The sequence below is a fragment of the Balaenoptera ricei genome, chromosome 16 (assembly GCF_028023285.1).
Source record: "Balaenoptera ricei isolate mBalRic1 chromosome 16, mBalRic1.hap2, whole genome shotgun sequence".
NCBI classification, from domain to species: Eukaryota; Metazoa; Chordata; class Mammalia; order Artiodactyla; family Balaenopteridae; genus Balaenoptera; species Balaenoptera ricei.
This window is the reverse complement of record NC_082654.1, coordinates 19697246-19720339: the sequence shown is the minus strand read 5'-3', so window position 1 is coordinate 19720339 and position 23094 is coordinate 19697246. Positions and strand designations below refer to the sequence as shown.

The 23094-nt window shown below is 36.2% G+C and overlaps 2 protein-coding genes across 2 annotated transcripts in view; one reads left to right on the top strand and one right to left on the bottom strand.

Moving 5' to 3' along the window:
* SMC3 (structural maintenance of chromosomes 3) overlaps positions 1–22881 on the top strand; it is a 34160-nt gene extending 11279 nt beyond the window's left edge. The window contains exons 8-29 of the mRNA XM_059900649.1: positions 876–993; positions 1971–2146; positions 2700–2780; positions 3015–3179; positions 3506–3627; positions 5409–5622; positions 7929–8032; positions 8210–8309; positions 8922–9082; positions 9413–9554; positions 11329–11479; positions 12951–13103; positions 16308–16459; positions 17222–17380; positions 17996–18103; positions 18607–18715; positions 19373–19620; positions 19707–19919; positions 20242–20433; positions 20567–20744; positions 21801–21907; positions 22515–22881. Of these exons, the coding sequence (XP_059756632.1) occupies positions 876–993; positions 1971–2146; positions 2700–2780; positions 3015–3179; positions 3506–3627; positions 5409–5622; positions 7929–8032; positions 8210–8309; positions 8922–9082; positions 9413–9554; positions 11329–11479; positions 12951–13103; positions 16308–16459; positions 17222–17380; positions 17996–18103; positions 18607–18715; positions 19373–19620; positions 19707–19919; positions 20242–20433; positions 20567–20744; positions 21801–21907; positions 22515–22586 (3225 nt within the window). The 3' untranslated portion in view covers positions 22587–22881. The remainder of the gene's footprint in view (positions 1–875; positions 994–1970; positions 2147–2699; positions 2781–3014; positions 3180–3505; positions 3628–5408; positions 5623–7928; positions 8033–8209; positions 8310–8921; positions 9083–9412; positions 9555–11328; positions 11480–12950; positions 13104–16307; positions 16460–17221; positions 17381–17995; positions 18104–18606; positions 18716–19372; positions 19621–19706; positions 19920–20241; positions 20434–20566; positions 20745–21800; positions 21908–22514) is intronic.
* LOC132350983 (THAP domain-containing protein 11-like) lies at positions 14441–15341 on the bottom strand. Its single transcript, XM_059900654.1, has one exon. The coding sequence runs from the start codon at positions 15317–15319 to the stop codon at positions 14441–14443; it is 879 nt and encodes a 292-aa protein (XP_059756637.1). The 5' UTR covers positions 15320–15341.
* Positions 22882–23094: the final 213 nt, after the last annotated feature.

The window sequence follows — 23094 nt, the reverse complement described above, 5'->3', positions numbered from 1 at the left end:
TTCCTCGTATGTTTTAACTATATATATCTAAAAGAATTTCTTTTTCTTAGAACATACCTGCAGTGTCCTGATAGTTTTCTGTTGTGCTATATTGAACTAGGGGAAAATCCTTTTAAAATGTCCACTTCTTATTTCATGTTGGAGACTTTTTTAGGTATGTGTTGCAAAGTTAGCATTCAGAAGAAGTGATTAGAAAGAATATGGAGTTTCACTTTAAGAGCAAGATTTTGAAAAGACTGTCTTTATAAGAGAAATTTCTTTAAAAGGAGGCTGGGGACTTCCCTGGCGGTCCAGTGGTTAAGACTTCACCTTCCAACTCAGGAGGTGCAGGTTCGATCCCTGGTCGGGGAACTAAGATCCCACATGCCTTGGGGCCAAAAAGCAAAACAGAAAACAGAAGCAATATTGTAACAAATTCAATAAAGACTTTAAAAATGGTCCACATCAAAAAAAAAAAACTTTAAAAAATAAAATAAAATAAAAGGAGGCTGATTTTAAAGCAGTTATCTGAGTCTTCCTGCACACATGCAACATAGGTCCCTTTACATCATTTCAATTTTTGCTCATATGTCATTTCATATAAGCCATCTGTGTCTGCCTCTTTTACAAGAACATTACTGTCACTCCAACTCTTTATGCTATATTTTCTTATTTTGTTTTGTTTTTCCTCATAGCAATTATAATGTAATGGTATGCATACTTCCTGTTTTTTTCCACTGGAAAGTAGGTTCCTTGAGGGCAAGACCTTTTCTGTTCATTGCTGTTTTCCCAGTGCAAACTCATACTTAAAACTTAACATGTGAATAACTTTCAGGGTAGAGCTCTTAAAGAGCAGTCTGTAGCTCTGTAAATAATTATTTTTCTAAAACTTTTAGATCAACCAGATGGCAACAGCACCAGATTCTCAGAGACTAAAACTATTAAGAGAAGTAGCTGGTACTAGAGTGTATGATGAACGAAAAGAAGAAAGCATCTCTTTAATGAAGGAAACAGGTAAAATAAATGTGATTCTACCTTATTCTTTTTGTTGTGAATTACTTTTTCGTTGTGTTATGATACTTGAGAGGAGTTGTCTATTCTCAGAAGTATATTGTATGATAATTTGCCTATATACTGAATGGAGAAAAAATTAGTTTCAGGAGGTTTAAGGTTTGAGAGTTCCAATAATTTGTCTCTTTGAATAAAGAGTTGTTACTGTGAGATAATAGTGCTTTTCTAGGTCACCTATTTTGTGCCTCTAATGTCCTTTTTATTATTAGTGAGGATAATAATGTATGTATTCCTCAAAAAAAAAAATTGCTGGAATATCAGTTGGCATTAGGCTTTAAGTTGTTCAGGAGCAAGTAAATGTGAAATTTTGAACTTCCAGTCTTCCTTAGTACATTTATTGTGGAAACCCTACTTTGCTTTTCAAGTGCTGTGCCCTCTCATGGCTTAGAGTCAGACAGTTTTGGGTTCAAAATCTGACTAATAATTACCTGATATTGTGACTTTAGACTTGACCTCTCTGGTCCATAACTTTCCCATCTGTGAAATCCTTTTTTATAGTTTGTAGTGGTGAGTAGAGGAGCAAAGTAGCACCATGATTGGAATATAGTTGGTATTCAATATATGGCAGCTATAGATAATGCTGTTGTAAGAATTGAGAATCAGTGACACCAGTGATGTTAAGTACGGTTTTTTTTTTTTTAATGTCATGGGAAGGCACACTGGCTTTTAAAGGAAGTTTAAACAGAGGCCTTTACCACATGTAATAAAAGAATCAGTGTCACCATGTGTTTATTCTCTGATGCTTTTCATAATAAAGCATTTTAATTGCCATTTTAGCATCTTGGATTTGGTTACCACATAATATCAAAGAAATAATGCTAACATTCTTAAGATTAAGTTTAACTCATGGTATATTTGAGAATTGATGTTACATAAAAGTTTTATTCAACTCCTTCACCCCTCTCCCATTTATTTTTAAGAGGGCAAACGGGAAAAAATCAATGAGTTGTTAAAATACATTGAAGAGAGATTACATACCTTAGAAGAAGAAAAGGAAGAACTAGCTCAGTATCAGAAGTGGGATAAGATGAGACGAGCCCTGGAATACACCATTTACAATCAGGAACTTAACGAGACTCGTGCAAAACTTGATGAGGTAAAATACTTTGCCACTTCAGTTTAATTTTATTTTTACGAATATATTAAACTCATTCTATACTTATACTTTTCAATGATTTTTAAACACAAACTTCAAAATTTTAAAACCTCTTAGTGAATTCATTACCCAGCAAATTTACACTATCAGTTTACTCCAAGGAAAATGCCTAGACCCACATAGTCCTTGCTGTAGTTGTATCTGAAATATAATTAGGTGGTGGTGTCAGGCAGACCAGGATGAGAGGAAGCCACCTTTAAAGTTTCATGGATTTTTTCCTGGCTTTTTAAGGTGTAATTTGTAATTAGTATTGCTGACATTTTGTACAAAAATTTGTCTTAGGTAATGCCGAAAACTACAGGCGTTTTCTATTTAAAACCACTACAATTACTTTTGGGAAAAATTTTTTAAGTGAATGCTTATTTTAGCAGATATTTAAAAATTTTGCTAAAAATATTTAGCAGATATTTTAAAATTTAGCAGATATTTAAAAATTTTAAATACTGAACAAATTCGAAATGAGTTAGAAATCATAGCTTGGTTTTTTTTCCAGCTTTCTGCTAAGCGAGAGACTAGCGGAGAAAAATCCAGACAATTAAGAGACGCCCAGCAGGATGCAAGAGATAAAATGGAGGTAAGGTTATAAACCAGGTTTAGGTTAAGTCATATTTTTGACCACAGTAAACTTTTTGTACCAGAATTATAGAATGGTAACTTCAAGTGGGGTGTCACTGAGATTGAGTATTGGAAAGACAGTAGTACTGAAAGTTTAAATGAAAGAAAAAGAAGAGACAAATCAATGGTGTCCTGATTTTGCTGTTGTATATCTAGTTGTCTAACTTGTTTCTATTTGATACTTTTTGAGTAGGATATTGAGCGCCAAGTTAGAGAATTGAAAACAAAAATTTCAGCTATGAAAGAAGAAAAGGAGCAGCTCAGTGCTGAAAGACAAGAACAGATTAAGCAGAGGACTAAGTTGGAGCTTAAAGCCAAGGATTTACAAGATGAATTGGCAGGCAATAGTGAACAGAGGGTGAGTTAAAGTGCTAAAAATGAAAGATATAAATGTTCAGGTGAGTGGGAACTGCAGAGGACAGTCCTTTTTGTGGCACGGGTGCTTGAATTTTTGTAAAAGATTTGGCACATTAAAATAATTTGCATTCAAGTTGCAACTGAGTACTGTCTTTGTTACTTACATTTAAAAATTAGTTTTGTGTTGCAGGATCAGTTTAAAAATTAGTTTTGTGTTGCACAATCAGTCTCATGAATTTTTTTTTATGAGAAAATATTTTATGCTAGACTTATAAATTAAGCAAAAGTTTTTAAACAGATTGCATTTTTACTTATCTTCATTTACAGAAACGCTTATTAAAAGAAAGGCAGAAGCTGCTTGAAAAAATAGAAGAAAAGCAGAAAGAACTGGCAGAAACAGAACCTAAATTCAACAGTGTAAAAGAAAAAGAAGAGCGAGGAATTGCTAGGTCTGGGATTTTTTTTACCAACAATTCTAATTTTCTACATTGTTCCTCTATAGAACCTTATTAAATAGTTACGGGTTAAGAAGGTACAGTAAATAAGGGCAAAAGTTAAATGCCCATTTCAAAGTAATAGGCAGTGTCGGCCAGGCATTATTGTATGCTTATTGCCTATTGAAAAGCCCTAGGAGATCCACAGTATCACCACTGTAAATTTGACAAACTTGAGGCTCTGGGGGGGTTCAATAACTTGCCCAAGATAACATAGCTAAATGTTGGGCATTTAAAAACATGCATGATGATTGTTCTTTTTTTACCCAAATTGTATCCTGCTGTGTGTTCATTCTCCCACTTTATGTCATTTTAACATCTAGACATTTTAGTATCCATAGATTGGACTTGCCAACGTTTGCTGATTTCACAATTTAGTACATTGTCATGTTTTTATGCCACTTATGTTCATTTTAATGAATTGCCTGTTGATATCTTTTGTCCATTTTTTTCTGATTTTTTTTTCCGCTTTTTAAAAAAATTTATTTATTTTATCCTACTTATTTTTGGCTGTGTTGCGTCTTTGTTGCTCTGCGCGGGCTTTCTCTAGTTGTGGTGAGCGGGGGCTACTCTTCATTGCGGTGTGCAGGCTTCTCATTGTGGTAGCTTCTCTTGTTGTGGAGCACGGGTTCTAGGTGCGCGGGCTCAGTAGTTGTGGTTCATGGGCTCTAGAGCACAGGCTCAGTAGTTGTGCATGGGCTTAGTTGCTCCGTGGCATGTGGAATCTTCCCAGACCAGAGCTTGAACCCGTGTCCCCTGCATTGGCAGGCGGATTCTTAACCACTGCGCCACTGGGGAAGCCCATTTTTTCTGATTTTTTTTTTTTTTAATTTATTTTTATATTTATTTTTGGCTGTGTTGGGTCTTCGTTTCTGTGTGAGGGCTTTCTCTAGTTGGGCAAGCGGGGGCCGCTCTTCATCGCAGTGCGCAGGCCTCTCACTATTGTGGCCTCTCTTGTTGCAGAGCACAGGCTCCAGGCGCGCAGGCTCAGTAGTTGTGGCTCACGGGCCTAGTTGCTCCGCGGCATGTGGGATCTTCCCAGACCAGGGCTCGAACCCGTGTCCCCTGCATTGGCAGGTGGATTCTTAACCACTGCACCACCAGGGAAGCCCCTTGATTTTTTTTCTTACGTTCTATAGGGTTGTTTCATGTTACCTGGGCATTAGTATTTGTTCTGTATGTTGTAAGTGTTTTCTCTTGCCTTTTAACCTTTATAGTGTCTTTTATTGTAAGGAGTTGAAAATGTTCAAATAGTTAAATATAGTTGGAGCATTTTTGAAAATTGCTGAGATATGGGATACTAGATTTGTGTAGGTTTACTGATTAACCCAGACCTGGAATGACCTTAAATCCTTAGGGGATGGGCTGTTTTACCTGACTGTAACTGTGATTTTGCAGTTAAATTAATGTTATATAGAACTAGTTCCAGGAACTCTGTTAGATAACAGTTGCTTTATTTATACTTAATTCCTTCTTTTTTTTTTTTTTCTTTTCTTTTTTACCACACCGTGCGGCTTGTGGGATCTTAATTCCCTGACCAGGTATCAAACCCAGGCCCTCAGCAGTGAGAGAGCAAAGTCCTAACCATTGGACTGCCAGGGAATTCCCTTTAATTCCTTTTTTTATGGAATTATAGAAATGGTTATTGTCTCTGTTTACTCTTGAGGTATCGATTGCAATTAAACTTGGTTATTTCCTGTTGTCCTTTTCAAACCATTCTCTTCTATCTTGTGTAGATTGGCCCAAGCTACGCAGGAAAGAACGGATCTTTATGCAAAGCAGGGTCGAGGAAGCCAGTTTACATCAAAAGAAGAAAGGGATAAGTGGATTAAAAAGGAACTCAAGTCTTTAGATCAGGCTATTAATGACAAGAAAAGACAGATTGCTGCTATACATAAGGATTTGGAGGACACTGAGGCAAATAAAGAGAAAAATCTGGAGCAGTATAATGTAAGAACTTTCATAGCTGCTTTGTGAAATCTTTCAGAAGAGTGTGAACATGTGCAGTTTTATCTATTTCTTTAAGTTTTATTTGTAAATGGTTTATCTTAAAATATACAAGACCAGATACTTAATTAGGCAAGACCAGCACAATTTAATATGATACATATGGTAGTTCTCTTTTTCAAAGAAGAGTTCTTGCATGTCAGTGAGTGTCCATATAGATTGAATATATTTTAAAATATATTTTTATGACTTGGTAATATGTACCTGAACTCTGCCCTTAACTAAAACGTGACTTTATAATAACTTAAAATTTTTCCATTTTTATATTCTAATGTAATTTTCTGTCAAAGTAATAACTTACTGCAGAATGTATATATATTTTGTTAAAGCATTGGTGATTTTATAACATTTTCTAAATGAATTAAACATTTACTATGCATGTTTAGTTAGCATTTTCTTAAAAAGTGAAGTAGAAGATAAAATCATTACTTTTAGAGCAAGAAAGATCTTACATTATTTAAAATTAGGGAGAAAAATTCTTTAAGTGATATGTGTGGATATATATAGGTGATTGGAAGTGATGAGAAGGGAGTGTGTAGGACAGGTGTAGGGTGAGGAGAATATATATATACATGCCTAGAAGGAACCTTCTTACCCCATGAGATCTGTACCAGTTGGTATGGTTGGTTTATCAAAAAAAGCCACTAAAAGCATAAAATCTTAAATGTGTATACTTATGTATATTTTATGTATATTTATATGTATTTTTTACACATATATAAACATAAGTATTTAATCTTAAATAGATAAATATATGCTTATGTACCAGTCTTTATTTTTTAGACTTTTTTTTTAAGAGTAGCTTTGGGTTGACAGCAAAATTGAGAGGAAAGTATAGAGATTTCTCATATGCCCCCTGCCCCCACACATGCACAGCCTCTTTATCAACATCCTCCAGCAGAGTGTGTACCAATCTTTTGATGTAGAGCCCAAGATATTTCTTATGAATATGAGTAGTGATTGGAGTTCCTAGGGGACTTTCATGTTATGAACCACACATGTAAATACAGTTCTCCTTAAAGTTGGATGAGAACAGAATTCAGGTTTCAATATAAGATCATATATTGCATTTAGTTGTCATGTTTCTGTCATCTCCTTTATTCTGGATCAGGTCCTCAGTCTTTCCTTGACTTTGCGACTTGACATTTTGAATTACTGTTATAAAGTGCACAGTATCTATTAACTTACGTATTATATATTAAATAATTATTTTCCCTAGTCTTTTAGAGTTGATTTGCCCATTTAATCCAGTTTTTAGTGAGTCACCTTTGAGTTTGTCCAAAACTAAATCAATTTTTTTAAATAAACAACTCTTCCTTGTACTCATATCATCAGTTTATCTAATATTTAATGTAATCAGTTACCCAAAAACAAAAACATACTAGGGAGCAAACAGAACTGACTCTGTAACCATAAACAACTCAACTGATGGGAAAAGTGACCAGGAGTAATAGACAGCCTACTGGCCTTGAGAGTCCAGCGTACTTTGGGCTTTGGTCAGGATATTTTATGGAAGGAATGGAAAACACAGGTTGATCGAGGTAGTCAGTTATTTGGGAATTTGTTAGTATAGTTTCAGCTGCGATAGCTACAGTCCTGTCTTGAAATAAAGAAAAGGCATTTTGTCTTGAGTTCATGGAAATATCAACCTCAACAGATGCCCTTTTTGAAAAAGTTTAGTGATAAACCAAGATTTTCCAGTGAGAGGTTTTATTCATTTTTTCTCAAGCTTGAAGTTATTTTTCAATATTTTAGTCACACTTAAGTGTATCAAAATGACCACTTGTGAGGGTGAACTCTGTGCTTTATAATGGATAGAGATAATTTTACAGTGCTAATTAATTGTACAAAACAGCCTTTTTGCTTCTTAGTATATTCCTATATCTCTTATGTTCTAGTGTATGTGCTTAGAGGGGGAAGTACGAAAAGTATGCACTGCAGTGTTTTGAGAATTTATTAATGTATTTTTCTTCTAAAATTCTAGGGTGTGTATTATAGAAGTAGTAAGGACATTAATGAACAAATTAATTGTTTTGATATATGTATATGCCTGTTAAACCATCACCACAATTAAGATAACAAGCCTGTTCATCACCCCAAAATGTTTCCCATACCCCTTGGTAATTCCTTCCTCCCTCCTTTCCTGTCCTCCTCCTCCATCCCCTGGTAACAACTGATCTGCTTTCTGTCACTATGGATTAGTTTGTATGAAATTGGATTTTAAATTTGAATTATTTTTATTTCCATAGAAACTGGATCAGGATCTTAATGAAGTCAAAGCTCGAGTTGAAGAACTGGACAGAAAATACTATGAAGTAAAAAATAAGAAAGATGAATTACAAAGTGAAAGAAAGTTAGTATAGCCTAAAATATGTCTTAATATTTTTGAGTAATGTAATTACTGTCTGTTAAACAGTCTTTAAGTTATAAATTAAGTATTGAAGTTTAATTTCAGTATTTATTCAAAATTGTATACTATTAGAGTATTAATATTTTTAGAATTAAAGACAGTCTAATTTTTATTGATTAGTTACTTATGGAGAGAGGAGAATGCAGAACAGCAAGCACTTGCTGCTAAAAGAGAAGATCTTGAAAAGAAACAGCAACTTCTTAGAGCTGCAACAGGAAAGGTGGGCAGGTTCTTTCATTACCTCAGTTTGCATTGTCAGTTATTATTGCACAAGAATTTATTAACTTTCAAGAGTAGAGTGCAAATTACTTGTCTTATAAATACGAAACAGTGGGTATCATTTAAGCACCCATACTATTAAAGATAGCACTTTTGATTTTTAGATGGCGAGTCCATTTTTAATGCTGATGTCATAGAACAGAATCCATGATATAAAGTATTGCACGTAGTTGGCATATTTCAAGGGAGTGACCTGTTTTTGGAGAGTGTTTAATCTCTGGTATATTTTTAATTTTTTTATCTTTTTAAAATTTTATTGGAGTATAGTTGATTTACAGTGTTGTGTTAGTTTCAGGTGTACAGCACAGTGAGTCAGTTATATATATACATATGTCCACTCTTTTTTTAGATTCTTCTCCCATATAGGCCATTGCAGAGTATTGAGTAGAGTTCCCTGTGCTATACAGTATGTCCTTATTAGTTATCTATTTTGTGTATATGTCAATCCCATTCTCCCAATTTGGTATATTTTTTAATGTTTAGAGTAATGGGTTCATTTCTTACCAGCAGGAGTGCCATTGGCACTATTTTAATATTTTTCACTTCTAAACAGGCCATTTTAAATGGAATAGATAGTATAAACAAAGTGCTAGACCACTTTCGTCGAAAGGGAATAAACCAGCATGTTCAAAATGGCTATCATGGTATCGTGATGAATAACTTTGAATGTGAGCCTGCTTTCTACACATGCGTGGAAGTCACTGCTGGAAATAGGTGAGATTTTTTTGCTTGATATTTTGAGTTTTTAAAGGAACGAGGGAATAAGAGTAACCTAAGAAACAACTTTTTGTAGTTTTAATACAATATGTCTCCCATGATCATCCTGTATCCTCAGTTACTTAATTTTCTAATTAAAGATGTAGATGTTAAGTGTTTGTTCCTAATTGTAGAAGCTAGAAATTTCCCTTTTTTGTACTTCCTCTCCCTCCATTGAAATTTTCTAAGTAGCCCTCTCCATACGAATTGGATTGCATAGAAAAAAAGTGAATTGTTTGCTTAAGTGTTTATAGCACTTCAGGTGTGTCTTGTTCTCTTTACATGTAGGTTGTTTTATCACATTGTTGATTCAGATGAAGTCAGCACGAAGATTTTGATGGAGTTTAATAAAATGAACCTACCTGGAGAGGTTACTTTTCTGCCTCTTAACAAATTAGATGTAAGGGATACTGCCTATCCTGAAACCAATGTGAGTTGATGTATGTTAAGGTCTGTCTTTCTTTCAATAAGTTTTTTCTTGTGTTTAGCACATCCTAGTGCACAGGCACTGTACATTGGGATTCACGTGGTCTGTGAGATAAACATTCCTGTCTTAACCGAAGAGCGTAGTGCTGAATGAGGAAAGGAAGGGAGACAGAGGTCACAGCCAGGACATAAACCATTGCAAAATGTGCAAAGTGTTAAAATATTGGGTTGGCCAAAAAGTTCATTAGGGTTTTTCCTTAAGATGTTATGGAAGAACCCCAACTTTTTGGCCAAACCATACATAAGCACAGGGTACTTTGAGAGTGTATCTCAAGGAGACAAAATTAAGATTAAATAGCTGGAGAAGAATTCCCTGAGGAACTATCATTTAAAGTAAATATTTTAAAGTTTTCTGAATGTACTTTTTTTAAATGGCTTATAAATTAGATTAAAAATACCTAGCAAAATGACAGGCTCAGAAAGCATACTGTTGCTTTTGTTATTAGCTGGTATATTTTTAAACAGATTAAAAATATTCCCTAGACATCATTCTTGAAAAAAATGTAATTGCTTTGAGGTGTTTGGCTTCAGAATATTGATGGTAGTAGCAACTATTTCACTGTTTTTTAAGGTTAAAGCTAAAACCCTATGAGAATGATCTACAATTTAAGAGGAACAGTGAGAATCTTATAAGCTATTTAAGTGGTTAGCTTTTTCTTCTTTTAAATCTACAAATTATCTTTGAAGTTTTGGGGAGGAGAAATTGAGTCATAAATGTGATGTGTGAATGAAGCAAGACACAAAAGAATGCATGTAAGTATGGTTCCCTTTACACTACCTGAATAAAATAAGCTTAGATGATAGAACTAGAAGTGCAAGGAAGTAGTGACCACAAAAGTTATATTGGGTTGGCCAAGAAGTTCGTTCGGGTTCTTCCATAACAGGTTATGGAAAAACCCGAATGAACTTTTAATAGTGGTCATCCCCAGCAGGTAACCATTGAAGGTAACCACTATGATTAGGAAAGGGTTACACTCATGGCTTCTGGGTGTCAGTAGTGTTTTGTTTCATGTCCTGCCATGGTGGTTATATTGGTGTTTGCTTTGTAATTATTAATTTAAGCTTAACATATTATTGCGCTTTTCTGTATGTAGGATGTATTTCTTAATTTAAAAATTCTAAAAATTCTGTTCTGCCAGTTGAGGAGAGAGAAAAAAGGGAAAATAAATTTTATCTGAAAAATTTTTTTTCTGAATATCTAACTTAGGTTATATATCTGTAGATAGAGATAAAATAAAATGAAAATATTTTGAGGAAATACTACTAGTTTACATTCGGCCCTTCTATGTGACAGAGGCTATCCTAAGTGTTTCACATATATAACTTGCCTAGACTTAACAACTTTGTCAGGAAGATACTGTTGTTATTTCAGTTTTATAGATGAAGTAACTGTCATATAGAGAAGTTAGGCAACTTGTCCAGAGCACACATCTGAATAGCAGAACTGGGATTTGAACTTGAGCAGTCTGGCTCCAGAGCCACTAAGCTCTTTATCACTGTGCTCTAGTATTGAAAACCTGGATGATTTACATGAGTACAATTTCCAGTATATTTCAGTAGAATGATTTTTCTAACTTTTTCAGTATAAAAACCAACAGTTTTGAAATATAAAGGTATTTTGTTGATTTGTATTTCAGGAAGATGTAATTCATGATTCTGCTAACACATTTTAATTAACTGTGTTTTGATCTCTTTGCTTGCAAAATATTCATTTTTAGGATGCTATTCCTATGATAAGTAAATTGAGGTACAATCCCAGATTTGACAAAGCTTTCAAACATGTGTTTGGAAAAACACTTATTTGTCGTAGTATGGAAGTTTCAACCCAGTTGGCCCGTGCTTTCACTATGGACTGCATTACCCTGGAAGGTTTGTAATAATAATTCTTAGCCTTGAACAAATAAATTCCATTTTAGTTTTAAGAGTGTTTGAAAATTCATGTCCATTTATTTCTCATTTTTAAAATAGTTGGTTTATTCAAGTCAGAATGTAAAAAGGGTCACCTCTTTATATTTAGTTGATGTCTCTCAAGTATAATCATTTGATGTATAGTAGAGTTTCTTAACCTTTTTTGCACCATGGACTTCCTTTGGTTCTTTGGTGAAGCCTCTGGACCCGTTCTCAAAATGTTATATTTTATTTATTTATTTTTGGCCTCATTGGGTCTTCGTTGCTGCGCACGGGCTTTCTGTAGTTGCTGTGAGCGGGGGCTACTCTGCGTTGCAGTGCACGTGCTTCTCATTGCGGTGGCTTCTCGTGTTGTGGAGCACGGGCTCTAGGCCCACAGGCTTCAGTAGTTGTGGCACGTGGGCTTAGTTGCTCCGTGGCATGTGGGATCTTCCCAGACCAGGGCTCAAAGCCGTGTCCCCTGCATTGGCAGGAGGATTCTTAACAACTGCGCCTCAAGGGAAGTCCTCAAGTTTTCTTAGTTGTCCAAAAATATTTTTCTATCCAGGATCCAATCAAGGATGCATTCAATGCCTTTTCTTTAGATTCTTTCAGTTTCAGTATAGGACAGGTCTCCTGTTTTCCTCCCACCCCAAGAAATTCACTTTCTCAGAGAAAGTCTTGTGTTTTGGATTATTTTACTGCTTTCTCTTCATTAGGTTTAGGTTAAGCATTCTTGGCATGAGTGATGTGTACTTCTTATTGCACCACACAATGTGTCCCACTGTTACTGATGCCAGGTTTGACCACTAGCAAATCTTGGTTGTAAAGATGCCTTATCCCCTTTGTAATTAATAAGTGATATGTGGGATTATCCTTCAAGAATACATGAAAATCAGGTTCCCCCAAAACTTCTTCACCAGTGGTTTAGCATCCTTTGGTGACCCTTGCCTGACTCAAGTTAATACATTGGGGGTTTCTAAATGGTGGTTCTAAAATTCTGTGATTGCTTCTGTATTTATTAGCTGTCACTCTTCTGTAAAGAGCCCCCTCCTTTTTTCTTTTTTATGTATTGCTGTGATTCATGGACTTCTTCTTTTAATTCAATGTGTTATTACATTGCCATCATTATTTTTGATTTTCAGATTTTCCCAGTTGTGGCTAGTGGGAATTTCAAGCTAGGTTCTGTGTCCTGTTGATATGTTCCTATTAGTCTTTAACACTTCTTTCCTTTCTGGCAGATGTTCAGGCTCACCTAGAAGGTATACTTTTTTGAATGCAAATGTTAATATTGTAAAGCAAAATTTTTTCCAGAGTGACGTAAACTCTTAACTTTTACATTCTTATTAAATAGGTAGAGGCTTTAGATTAGTCATTTGATTATTAATCAATTTATTGTTGAATAAAGAAGTTGTTATACAGAATTACTAATTTTCTTATGTTTTGTTTATAGGTGACCAAGTTAGTCATCGGGGTGCTTTAACTGGAGGCTATTATGATACAAGGAAGTCTAGACTTGAATTACAAAAAGATGTTAGAAAAGCAGAAGAAGAACTAGGTGAGCTTGAAGCAAAGCTCAATGAAAATCTGCGCAGAAATATTGAAAATATCTTTTTGTCTTGTGTTGCTGTAGAGAAATAACTGTTTTGGTTGGGAATATAGAATCTTTTGCATGTTAGATGTATTTTCTCATATGCAGTGGGGGAAAATATCCCATGTGTTTTACTTTGACTTTTATTTAAGCACAGGAGCTTATGTAGTATGTCTTTAACTTCTGAAGACAGGGAGAAAACTAAAAACTATTTTAACATCCTTTGCTTAGCTGTTAAATAGCTAATAGCAATAAATCTACTTCTGAGAGAAAAGAACCTGAGGAACACAAAAATTTAAGGTTATAGAGGGAACTGAGGAGTATTTGTCAGACAGTTTTATAGGAGGAAAAGCAGGATAGTATTTCAATGGAAGAAGGGTGGACAGTATCAGGAATGCCACATACTACATAGAAGTTAAATATATAAGGGTTGAAAAATGTCCATTAGAGGTTATTATCTTGATTTAGTATTAGTGGAGGAAATGTCCATCAAAATGCAAGTCTTAGTAACCATAGTTCTCTTAGTTCTTTCAAATAAAAATGGTGTTCTGTGAAGAGTGACTAGTTCGATTCACAAGTGTGAGACACTTGTGCACATGCATCTTCTTCTTCTTCTTTCTTTTTTTTTTAAACCTTACTTTCTGTTTAATCTGTTTTGCCAAACAAATACAGTGAAAACTTTAGTCTGACTAATTGTACAGAAAATAGAATTTGTAACCAGTAGCAAACATAACAGGATAGACCTAAGTCCCTGGCAAGCTGGATCTCCATCAACAGGTCACCTAGATCCCCTTGTCGATGACCTCCTGGGAGGGAGGTCCTAGAAGGCAGAGGCACAGATCTGCCAGTCCCCAACAGAATCAGAGGCTGCACCTGGGAAGGAAAAGCACAAAAAGTAGAACTGATGTTACTTGGATCTCTTAACACTACACACAGAAGAGTTGTCTCTGATTGCCGGCCAAGCTCAAGGTTTAGTTGTTTTCCCAAAGCCATAGTCCTTGGGCATCTCGCCTGCATCCCTAGGGGATGTTTCAAGTTCAGTGGTTCTGAAGCCTCTGCTTAACCAGAACCTGCAACATAAACTTGGGGTTGGGGAGTGAAGGTGGGGAGGGGTAGACAAAGTCATAATTGCTGGTGTCACCAGTGCAGAATCTGAGATCCCAGACTTCAGGGCCTTGCTTCAGGAGGAAACAAGAGAGGGTGCTTGGTCACCAGCAAAAGAGTCCAGCTGCCCTAAGGCTCAGTACTGCCAACCAGTGCCCCAGGAGTATGAGGGAGTTCAACAGCAGCGGCCTCAGGTCCCTCTAAGCTGGCAGGAGTCTGGGAGTCCCGAAGGCCGAAAGGGGACTCGTTCATATTCCGTGCTTCTTGCGGATGACAGCCATGGCCAGCAGCCGATCCTTCTCACATAGTTCTTCATGGAGTTTGGCCTCGGTGAGACGCTGGTGACAGATGCTGCCCTTCATCTCCTTCATCTTCACCTCCATCAGCGCCAGGATGTCCCGCTGCTCGTTCAGCTTGCGCAAGAGCTCCTCCTCTGTGGTGCCTGACAACAACGAGTACGAGTGGTCGGAGCCAGTATCAGGGAAGCCCTCTTCCCCGACCACCACCAACTGGGGGCCCGTGGGGCACTCGGCGGCCTCCAGCCCTGCTGTAGCAGCCTCAAGCTCCGACGCAGCGGCTGCGGCGGCTGCGCCCTCTGCGGCCACGAACTCCACTTGCACCGTCAGGTCAATGGGCTTCACATCTTCTCCCGTGGGAGTGGTGGGCGCCGGAGGCACGGATCCCGGAGTCTGGCTGCTGTCCACAGCAGCCTGAAGGGTGAGGAGCACAGCCGCAGAAGCAGATACCAGGTTCAGCTGCAGCTGGGCGGTCTGGGCAGTGGAGGCGGACGGCGACGGCTGCTGCTGCTGATGCTGCTGCCTGCAGCAGGCGGCTGCGGCCCCCGTGGGTCTGCGCGGTACTTTGCGCTCATTGACGCCACACAGCGGGAAGATGGTGGGGACCCACACCGTGTAGGTTTTGCGGCCGCCCTGGAAGTGAACGCTGCAGAGACGGTGGCCCGTGGTGGGCTGGAAGGTGGAGAAGCACCCACTGACGCCAGCACGGGACACATTCTTGAGCCAAAGGCGCCGCAGCTCAGCGTCCTTGGGAAACATATAGAAGTGCAATGCCTTGTCCTGGTGCGAGTTGTTGTAGCAGCCTGGCACGCAGCACGTAAAGCCAGGCATGGCTGCGCCACGCGGCCCGGCCCGGCCCGGCCCACCGGCCTTCTGAGCCTTTCGACGTCCCGGTCTGTATGCCGCCGCCCGCCCCTCGACGGGCGGCACCGCGCGAGGCCTTGGGCGGCCTCCCACTACTGCCGCCAGGCATGGCCGGACTGGCCCGGTGCCCCGTGCCCAGAATACCTCTCGTCGGCCCGCGCCGAGCCAGCCGCCCAGCCGCCCGCCTCCACATGCATCTTCTTAAAACAGCCATGGTATAAGGCAGAAGTGCTTTATGTGTACTTTGCATTATGTCACACAATATTAAATACAGGTACTCAAGCAGCGAAAATAATTACTTTTACTGCTTCATTAGGATATTCTTTATTGGAACTGGCATTTTTTAAAATGTGAGTTTATAGCTTTTCTGTCATCAGTTGCAAGCAAAAGCACAGAGAAAAAGGTAAATAAACATCTTAGTTTTAACTTTGCAGGGGTCTGCATAGCATGCTTTGAGAACTGCCCAAATTTGGCAAGATGTGAGCATGAAGCATGGGGAAATACTAATAAAAAAGAGGTTGACAGCAGGCACCAACTACTTTCCTGTATTTGATAATCCAGCTAGATGGAGTTATTCTTCTACATTGGGCAAGGCCTCCTCTTCATATCTGACTCCCTTATATAGTGCTTTAAGCATAATAGATTATATAGTAAATATTTGTTGAATGAAAAAATATATATATTTCATTTAGCTTCCTTTAGGACTTCCCAGGATTGTATTATTTATTTTTTTGTATAGCAATTAGTAAAACAGTATGTGTGTTATTTTGAGAGAGAAGTGGGGTGAAATGTTTTAAGGTTCTTTTATGACTGAACACAGTGTAGTATTTAATTCAGCATTGTTATGGTCCGTAAATTTGTGGAAATAGCTTTATTTACAGATAAAGAAAAGGAAGGGGGATACACAATGTTTTGTTAACAGGCACCAAAGAGAATTTTCCTTAGCCTTGTATATGGATTAATAACGAAATTGATCAGCTCATGAACCAAATGCAGCAGATAGAGACTCAGCAAAGGAAATTTAAAGCATCTCGAGATAGCATATTATCAGAAATGAAGATGTTAAAAGAGAAGAGGCAGCAGTCAGAGAAAACCTTTATGCCCAAGGTTCGTTAAGTATGCTTTTTTTTTTATAGATTTGCTTTAATTATAAAGATTTGGGGTGGACCATATATTATATAGGTTATATAACATATACATTCTGTTCCATTTTCATTTAGGCCCATACTTTTGGGAATCTACATGTATCTTTATCACACTTTTACCCATGAGTACCCAGAGTCTCCTTTTGTAGGCCTCATTCAGACTTTCCAACTTTATTAAACAAACAGGCATTTTGAGCTACGGCATAATAGTATTGTCTGAGAGTAGTCAGCCAATATCCATTTTTGTCTATAAAGTACTATTTATGGATTTATTTGATTGCATTCTGTCCAGATTGTGCTAAAATGAGTAGAAAGTAAACTATTACTGCTATTACAAATGATAATACACATTGGTGTCATAAACATGAAGCAGTTTTGACAAAAAACTATTAATTTTGTACATCAATAGTACTAAAACAACAAAGTTTAAAATATATATATATATATACCCACAATTATACCACCCTAACATTCTAGCAACTTCTTTTTATAGTTTGACCATGGAATATGATGTGTTACACACATCCTGCAAATACTGCATCATAAATATTTTTCTTGTTGCTACATAGTTCTAATTATCAAATATAATGGATATCTAATATTTAATTGAGTTAGTATGATTACTTAGCTCACTTTAGTATCAAATATAGTTTCCAATTTTTCACTATTATAAGTGATACACTGACTAGTATGTTTATTAACAAATGGATAATCTGTCATGTAGCAACGTAGCTTACAAAGTTTGGAGGCAAGTTTGCACGCTATGGAGTCCACCAGAGAATCACTGAAAGCAGAACTTGGAACTGATTTGCTTTCTCAACTTAGTCTGGAAGATCAGAAGAGAGTAGATGCACTGAATGATGAAATTCGTCAACTTCAGCAGGCAAGTACAGTTGACAGGAAAAAAATTTTTTGTTGACAATTGGCTGTTGTGAAAGTGTCTTTCTGGCTAATAAAGGAATGTGAAAGAGATTATTGAGAAAATATAAGATTTATTAGACTTCTAATATCCATAAAAGTAAATGAGGTTTTAATAAGTTTTTCCAAACCATATGTTAGGATTGTGTAAGAAATCTTTATTTTCTTTCATCTTACTTAATGCCCATTTGTCATTAGTAAGATGGAGCTTGTTAGCTTTGCTGTATTTATTGACCTGACCACCTTTACATATTTAATAATATTGTTTTGATTAAGCATTTTAACAACATTTGATTTTTAAATACAGAGATGTAAGCAATTAATACTAAGTTCAAAACATGAAAAGCAGGAAAAGAAAAATATTTTTGGTAGCATGCCTTATAAAAAGAACCAGGCACAGAAACAGCATTCTGAATAGGTAAGAGGGAAAATGAAGAAAATACAGGGCTTTTTGGAAAGGTGTAAAACTCTATTTCAGCTCATTTGAACAAAAATAATGGAGAAAACAACAGATTGATAGCATTCCTGTATGTGAAATGTGCATGGCTGTGTAGACAAAGAATTTTGTTTTTTCTTCTAGGAAAATAGACAGTTGCTAAATGAAAGAATTAAGTTAGAAGGTATTATTACTCGAGTAGAGACTTACCTCAATGAGAATTTAAGAAAGCGCTTGGACCAAGTAGAACAGGTATGTTCTTTTTCGAGGGTTCCTTGACAAGCATAACCTTTTGATAATGCTTATATGAGAGACTCTGATTTAGAGTATGGGCTCTGGGGACAGAAAGCCTAGCAGTCTGACCACCTGCCCTGGCTTGGACTTCTAGCACTGCCACCTAGTGTACAGTACTGGGCAAGTCATTTAATATTTCTCAGCTCCAGTTTCCTCTTGTGTAAAATAAGCATAGCAGTAGTACCCGTTTTGTATGATTATCTGGCACATTCTAGGTAGTAAATATTAGTTATGAATATTTTCTCATCAGTAGTCAGATGCTGAGAAATTTTCTAGTAAGTTTTTCCCCTTTAATGGATACATTAAGTATTTACAATTATTTGAAGTATGTGTTTTGGTTTTCTTAAGTGTTTATTCAGACATATCAACAGCTATATAAACGTTGGCAGTTATAACATTTTGAAACTAACAAAATTCATATTTTTGTGGTTCAATGCTCTTAAGTTCCTTTTGTGTTATAGGAACTCAATGAACTGAGAGAGACAGAAGGGGGTACTGTTCTCACTGCTACAACCTCAGAACTTGAAGCCATCAATAAAAGAGTAAAAGATACTATGGCACGATCAGAAGGTGAATTTTTATTTAGTAAAAATATTTTTGGTATTTAGTTAAATTTAGCTTATTGGTTTTGTAGGATTGTTGACTACAAAATTAAATATCCAAATAGGCAAAAGCATGTACCAATAGTTTTATGTGTTTTCCATCATCATAAACAGTTTATAGTGAACAGAGTTTAGGGTGTTGATTATAAATAGTAACCTTTGTTTTGTTGAAATGTTTGTGACAATTTTATGAGAGACCATACATTATTAGTTTCATTGACAAAAGTATGAAATAGCTGAATCAAGTTTCTTATCACTAGTTGCTGAGAAGAAAATTATTTTAGGCTTTTATAAACATAAACATTAAATATAAACTGTATACTTTGACTCATGTACACTCCCAATTTTGTTCTGAAGTTTTTCATAAGTTTTCACAGTAAAATTTAAACCTATTTATTTTGATAGATTTGACCTTTAAAATCTTTGGTCAGCTAACACTCTGGCTTTAAAACAGGTGTTATGGGGAAATCCCTGGCGGTCCAGTGGTTAGGACTCTGTGCTTTCACTGCTGAGGACCGGGGTTCAATCCCTGGTCGTGGAACTAAGATTCCACAGGCCACGCGGCTCGGTCAAAAAAATAATAAAATAGGTGTTATGGCCTAATTTGGTTTTCCCCCCATTTTAGATTTGGACAATTCCATTGATAAAACAGAAGCTGGAATTAAGGAGTTGCAGAAAAGTATGGAGCGCTGGAAAAATATGGAAAAAGAACACATGGATGCTATAAATCATGACACTAAAGAACTAGAAAAGATGACAAATCGACAAGGCATGCTACTGAAGAAAAAAGAAGAGTGTATGAAGAAAATTCGAGAACTTGGATCACTTCCCCAGGAAGCATTTGAAAAATACCAAACACTGAGCCTCAAACAGGTAAATCGAATTGGTTTTAAATTTGAAATCTCGTTGCAAATTTCCCTGTATGTGGATTTATTTATACATTTTTTTCCTCTTTATAGTTGTTTCGAAAACTTGAACAGTGCAACACAGAATTGAAGAAGTACAGCCATGTTAACAAAAAAGCTTTAGATCAGTTTGTAAATTTCTCTGAGCAGAAAGAAAAGTTAATAAAGCGACAAGAAGAGTTGGATAGGGGGTACAAATCAATCATGGAACTGATGAATGTACTTGAACTTCGAAAATATGAAGCTATTCAGTTAACTTTCAAACAGGTATGTTTCTATTTGTAGTAAATACACACACACGCTAAAATCTTCGGGTATTATTCAGTGTATTATTCAATTTGTAAAGATTTTAAAACTTTTTTTCCACTGATAATTGTATCTAAAACATGCAAACAAATCCAGTATATAGGTTGCAAATATAGTAACTGGAATGTTTTATACAGCTCTTAAAGGAGATCCAATCTGTTATTCTTGTTCTTAAGATTAAAAAAATAAAACTATTTTTGATTGCTTTTAAATAATTTTTATCTTTTTTTAAAAAAATACATATTCCAGTTGACACCCTATCTATCTATCTGTTTATTTTAAGGTATCCAAAAACTTCAGTGAAGTATTCCAGAAGTTGGTACCTGGTGGCAAAGCTACTTTGGTGATGAAGAAAGGAGATGTGGAAGGCAGTCAGTCTCAGGATGAAGGAGAAGGGAGTGGTGAAAGTGAGAGGGGCTCTGGGTCACAGAGCAGTGTTCCATCAGTTGACCAGTTCACTGGAGTTGGAATTAGGGTAAAATACCTTTACATTCAATTTTCCCCAGAGCATTATCATAGTAGAATTTGTAGACTATTTTGCAAATCTGAATTGGTGCATTGTATGTATTTTACCCCTTTGAGATATTAACTCATTAAATATTTCTTAGGTGTCATTTACAGGAAAACAAGGTGAAATGAGAGAAATGCAACAGCTTTCAGGTGGACAGAAATCCTTGGTAGCTCTTGCTCTGATTTTTGCCATTCAGAAATGTGACCCAGCTCCTTTTTACTTGTTTGATGAGATTGACCAGGCTCTGGATGCTCAGCACAGAAAGGCTGTGTCAGGTACAGTTTTGGTTTCATAGTAACTTGGTAGAAATGATAGCTTACCTCTTTTTTTTTTTTTCCCTTCATCTCCACTCCACTAAATTCCCTCACTTTCCTTTCTTTTTTTTAAATTTATTTATTTATTTTTGGCTGCATTGGGTCTTTGTTGCTGCGCCAGACTTTCTTTACTTGTGGCGAGCGGGGGCTACTCTTTGTTGCGGTACGTGGGCTTCTCATTGAGGTGGCTTTGTTGCAGAGCATGGGCTCTAGGCCCGCGGGCTTCAGTAGTTGTGGCACATGGGCAGCAGTAGTTGTGGCTCGCGGGCTCTAGAGCGCAGGCTCAGTAGTTGTGGCTCACGGGCTTAGTTGCTCCGTGGCATGTGGGATCTTCCCAGACCAGGGCTCGAACCCATGTTCCCTGCATTGGCAGGCGTATTCTTAATCACTGCGCCACCAGGGAAGCCCCAATAGCGTACCTCTTTTATAGTATATTTCTTGTTGCCTGAGATATCCAGGGAGACTGGACAGGGTATTAGTCAATAAATAAAATAATTTCTCTTTGAACAGGTTTTCAAAAATCTAATATTAGACTACAAAGTTTAGTTCTGTGAGAAATAGATGTAATAATTGAAAATCCTACTCCAGTTAAACTTTTATACAAACGTCTCTTAACACTTTTTCTCAATGCTTGAATAGTCCCTGTCATAAACAATGTTGATTCTGTGTTTAAATAATCTATATGTGATCTTTAGTAAGTTTATGCAAACAAATCCAGTATACAGGTTGGGGGTGTGGGTAGCAGGAAAAGGTTGCTTTTGGTTTTTTGTGTGAGAAAATTTACTTTGCTCTGATATTATTTCTAATGCTGTGTTAGAAGGTGTTGCTTCTTTATATTCTGTAACTAAGTTATTTGTGTTAAAGATTTATCCCTAGTTTAAGAAACAAGTTGATATTTTTTGTAGATGTATGCATGCAGGCAGTTTTAAGTTTTAGGTAAGAGTAAAGATAGTTGCTTTTCAAATTTTCACTTCAACTGAAAAAAGGGTTTTATTAGATTACTATTTCTTTTTACAGATATGATTATGGAACTTGCTGTACATGCTCAATTTATTACAACTACTTTTAGGCCTGAACTGCTTGAGTCAGCTGACAAATTCTATGGTGTAAAGTTCAGAAATAAGGTAATTTTTTTATATGAAGTTTAAGTTCATGTAGTATATAATCCATTATATCTGTTGAATTCTTGTTTTATGTTACTTAAGTCATGAAAGAAAATTTAGAAAGTTATTGAAAAAAACTTAAAATGCCTATGAAGGTTATCAGTTTTTTTTGTGGCATTCATTGCACTGGTTTTATTTTTATTGGCATTAAGAGACACTATCTTCCTGTCTATCTGTTTAGTGCTTACTTAATGCACAGTCTTAAACAGTTACATAAATTCATTTATATTTGGTTAGACCACACAACTCTTTCTGGTGCTTTCAGCCTTAAGATTCTTTAAAATAGCGAAGTAATAAAAACTGAACAAAAATGTGGTTCAAATATTTAGATGTTAGTACTTACCTATATCTTCAGAGCATTAAAATGCAGAATATTTTTTAAACTCATGCATTGAACAAACAGCATTGTAAATAAAGGTTTTATCAGTCAGTGTTTTAGAGTCATTTGACTTGGTATGTAAAATTTATGGGTGATCGGGTATATTTTTAAAATATTACCCTATACAGGGGAACACTGATATATTTCTTTAAGATTTAACAGATTTTGTTTTTAACATTTATTCTTCAGGTTAGTCATATTGATGTGATCACAGCAGAGATGGCCAAAGACTTTGTAGAAGATGATACCACTCATGGTTAATTGGAAAATACTTCCCATTGGTTTGGAAGATGTGTATAGTAATATGATCTTCATACCCAGGAACTGTAAATTTAAACCTATATATCTGGTCATTATTAATAGTTTTCAGACTTAGAGCATACATAGCCCTTTTATATTTCTGTCATTGTATTTTATAACATGCTCTGTAATGTTACATTTCTACTTATAGTTTAAGAATTTTATTTCCCACACAACTTTTTGTAAAGTGTCCTCCTATTTTAAATCTTTTAAAATGAGCTAAATAGTCTTTCCTAATTATTTTATCAATTATATTGCCTCTTTTTTATAGCTTCAATTAAATAATTGGTTTTATGACTAACTTTGTGTTTTATGTGGCTTTTTATTTATGGTTCTATGATTAGGAACAAATTTTTCTTAAATATCTACCTTTTGTTTTGCTTAAGAAAAGGTCTGCCTTCACCTAAAAGAAGATTTTTAAAACACAGTTTAATATTCTGTTGAATTACAGCAGTGATTCCCAATCCTG

Bases quoted from the DNA above. Each gene is read 5' to 3' on its own strand.
- LOC132350983 (XM_059900654.1), bottom strand. From the start codon at position 15,319: ATGCCTGGCTTTACGTGCTGCGTGCCAGGCTGCTACAACAACTCGCAC.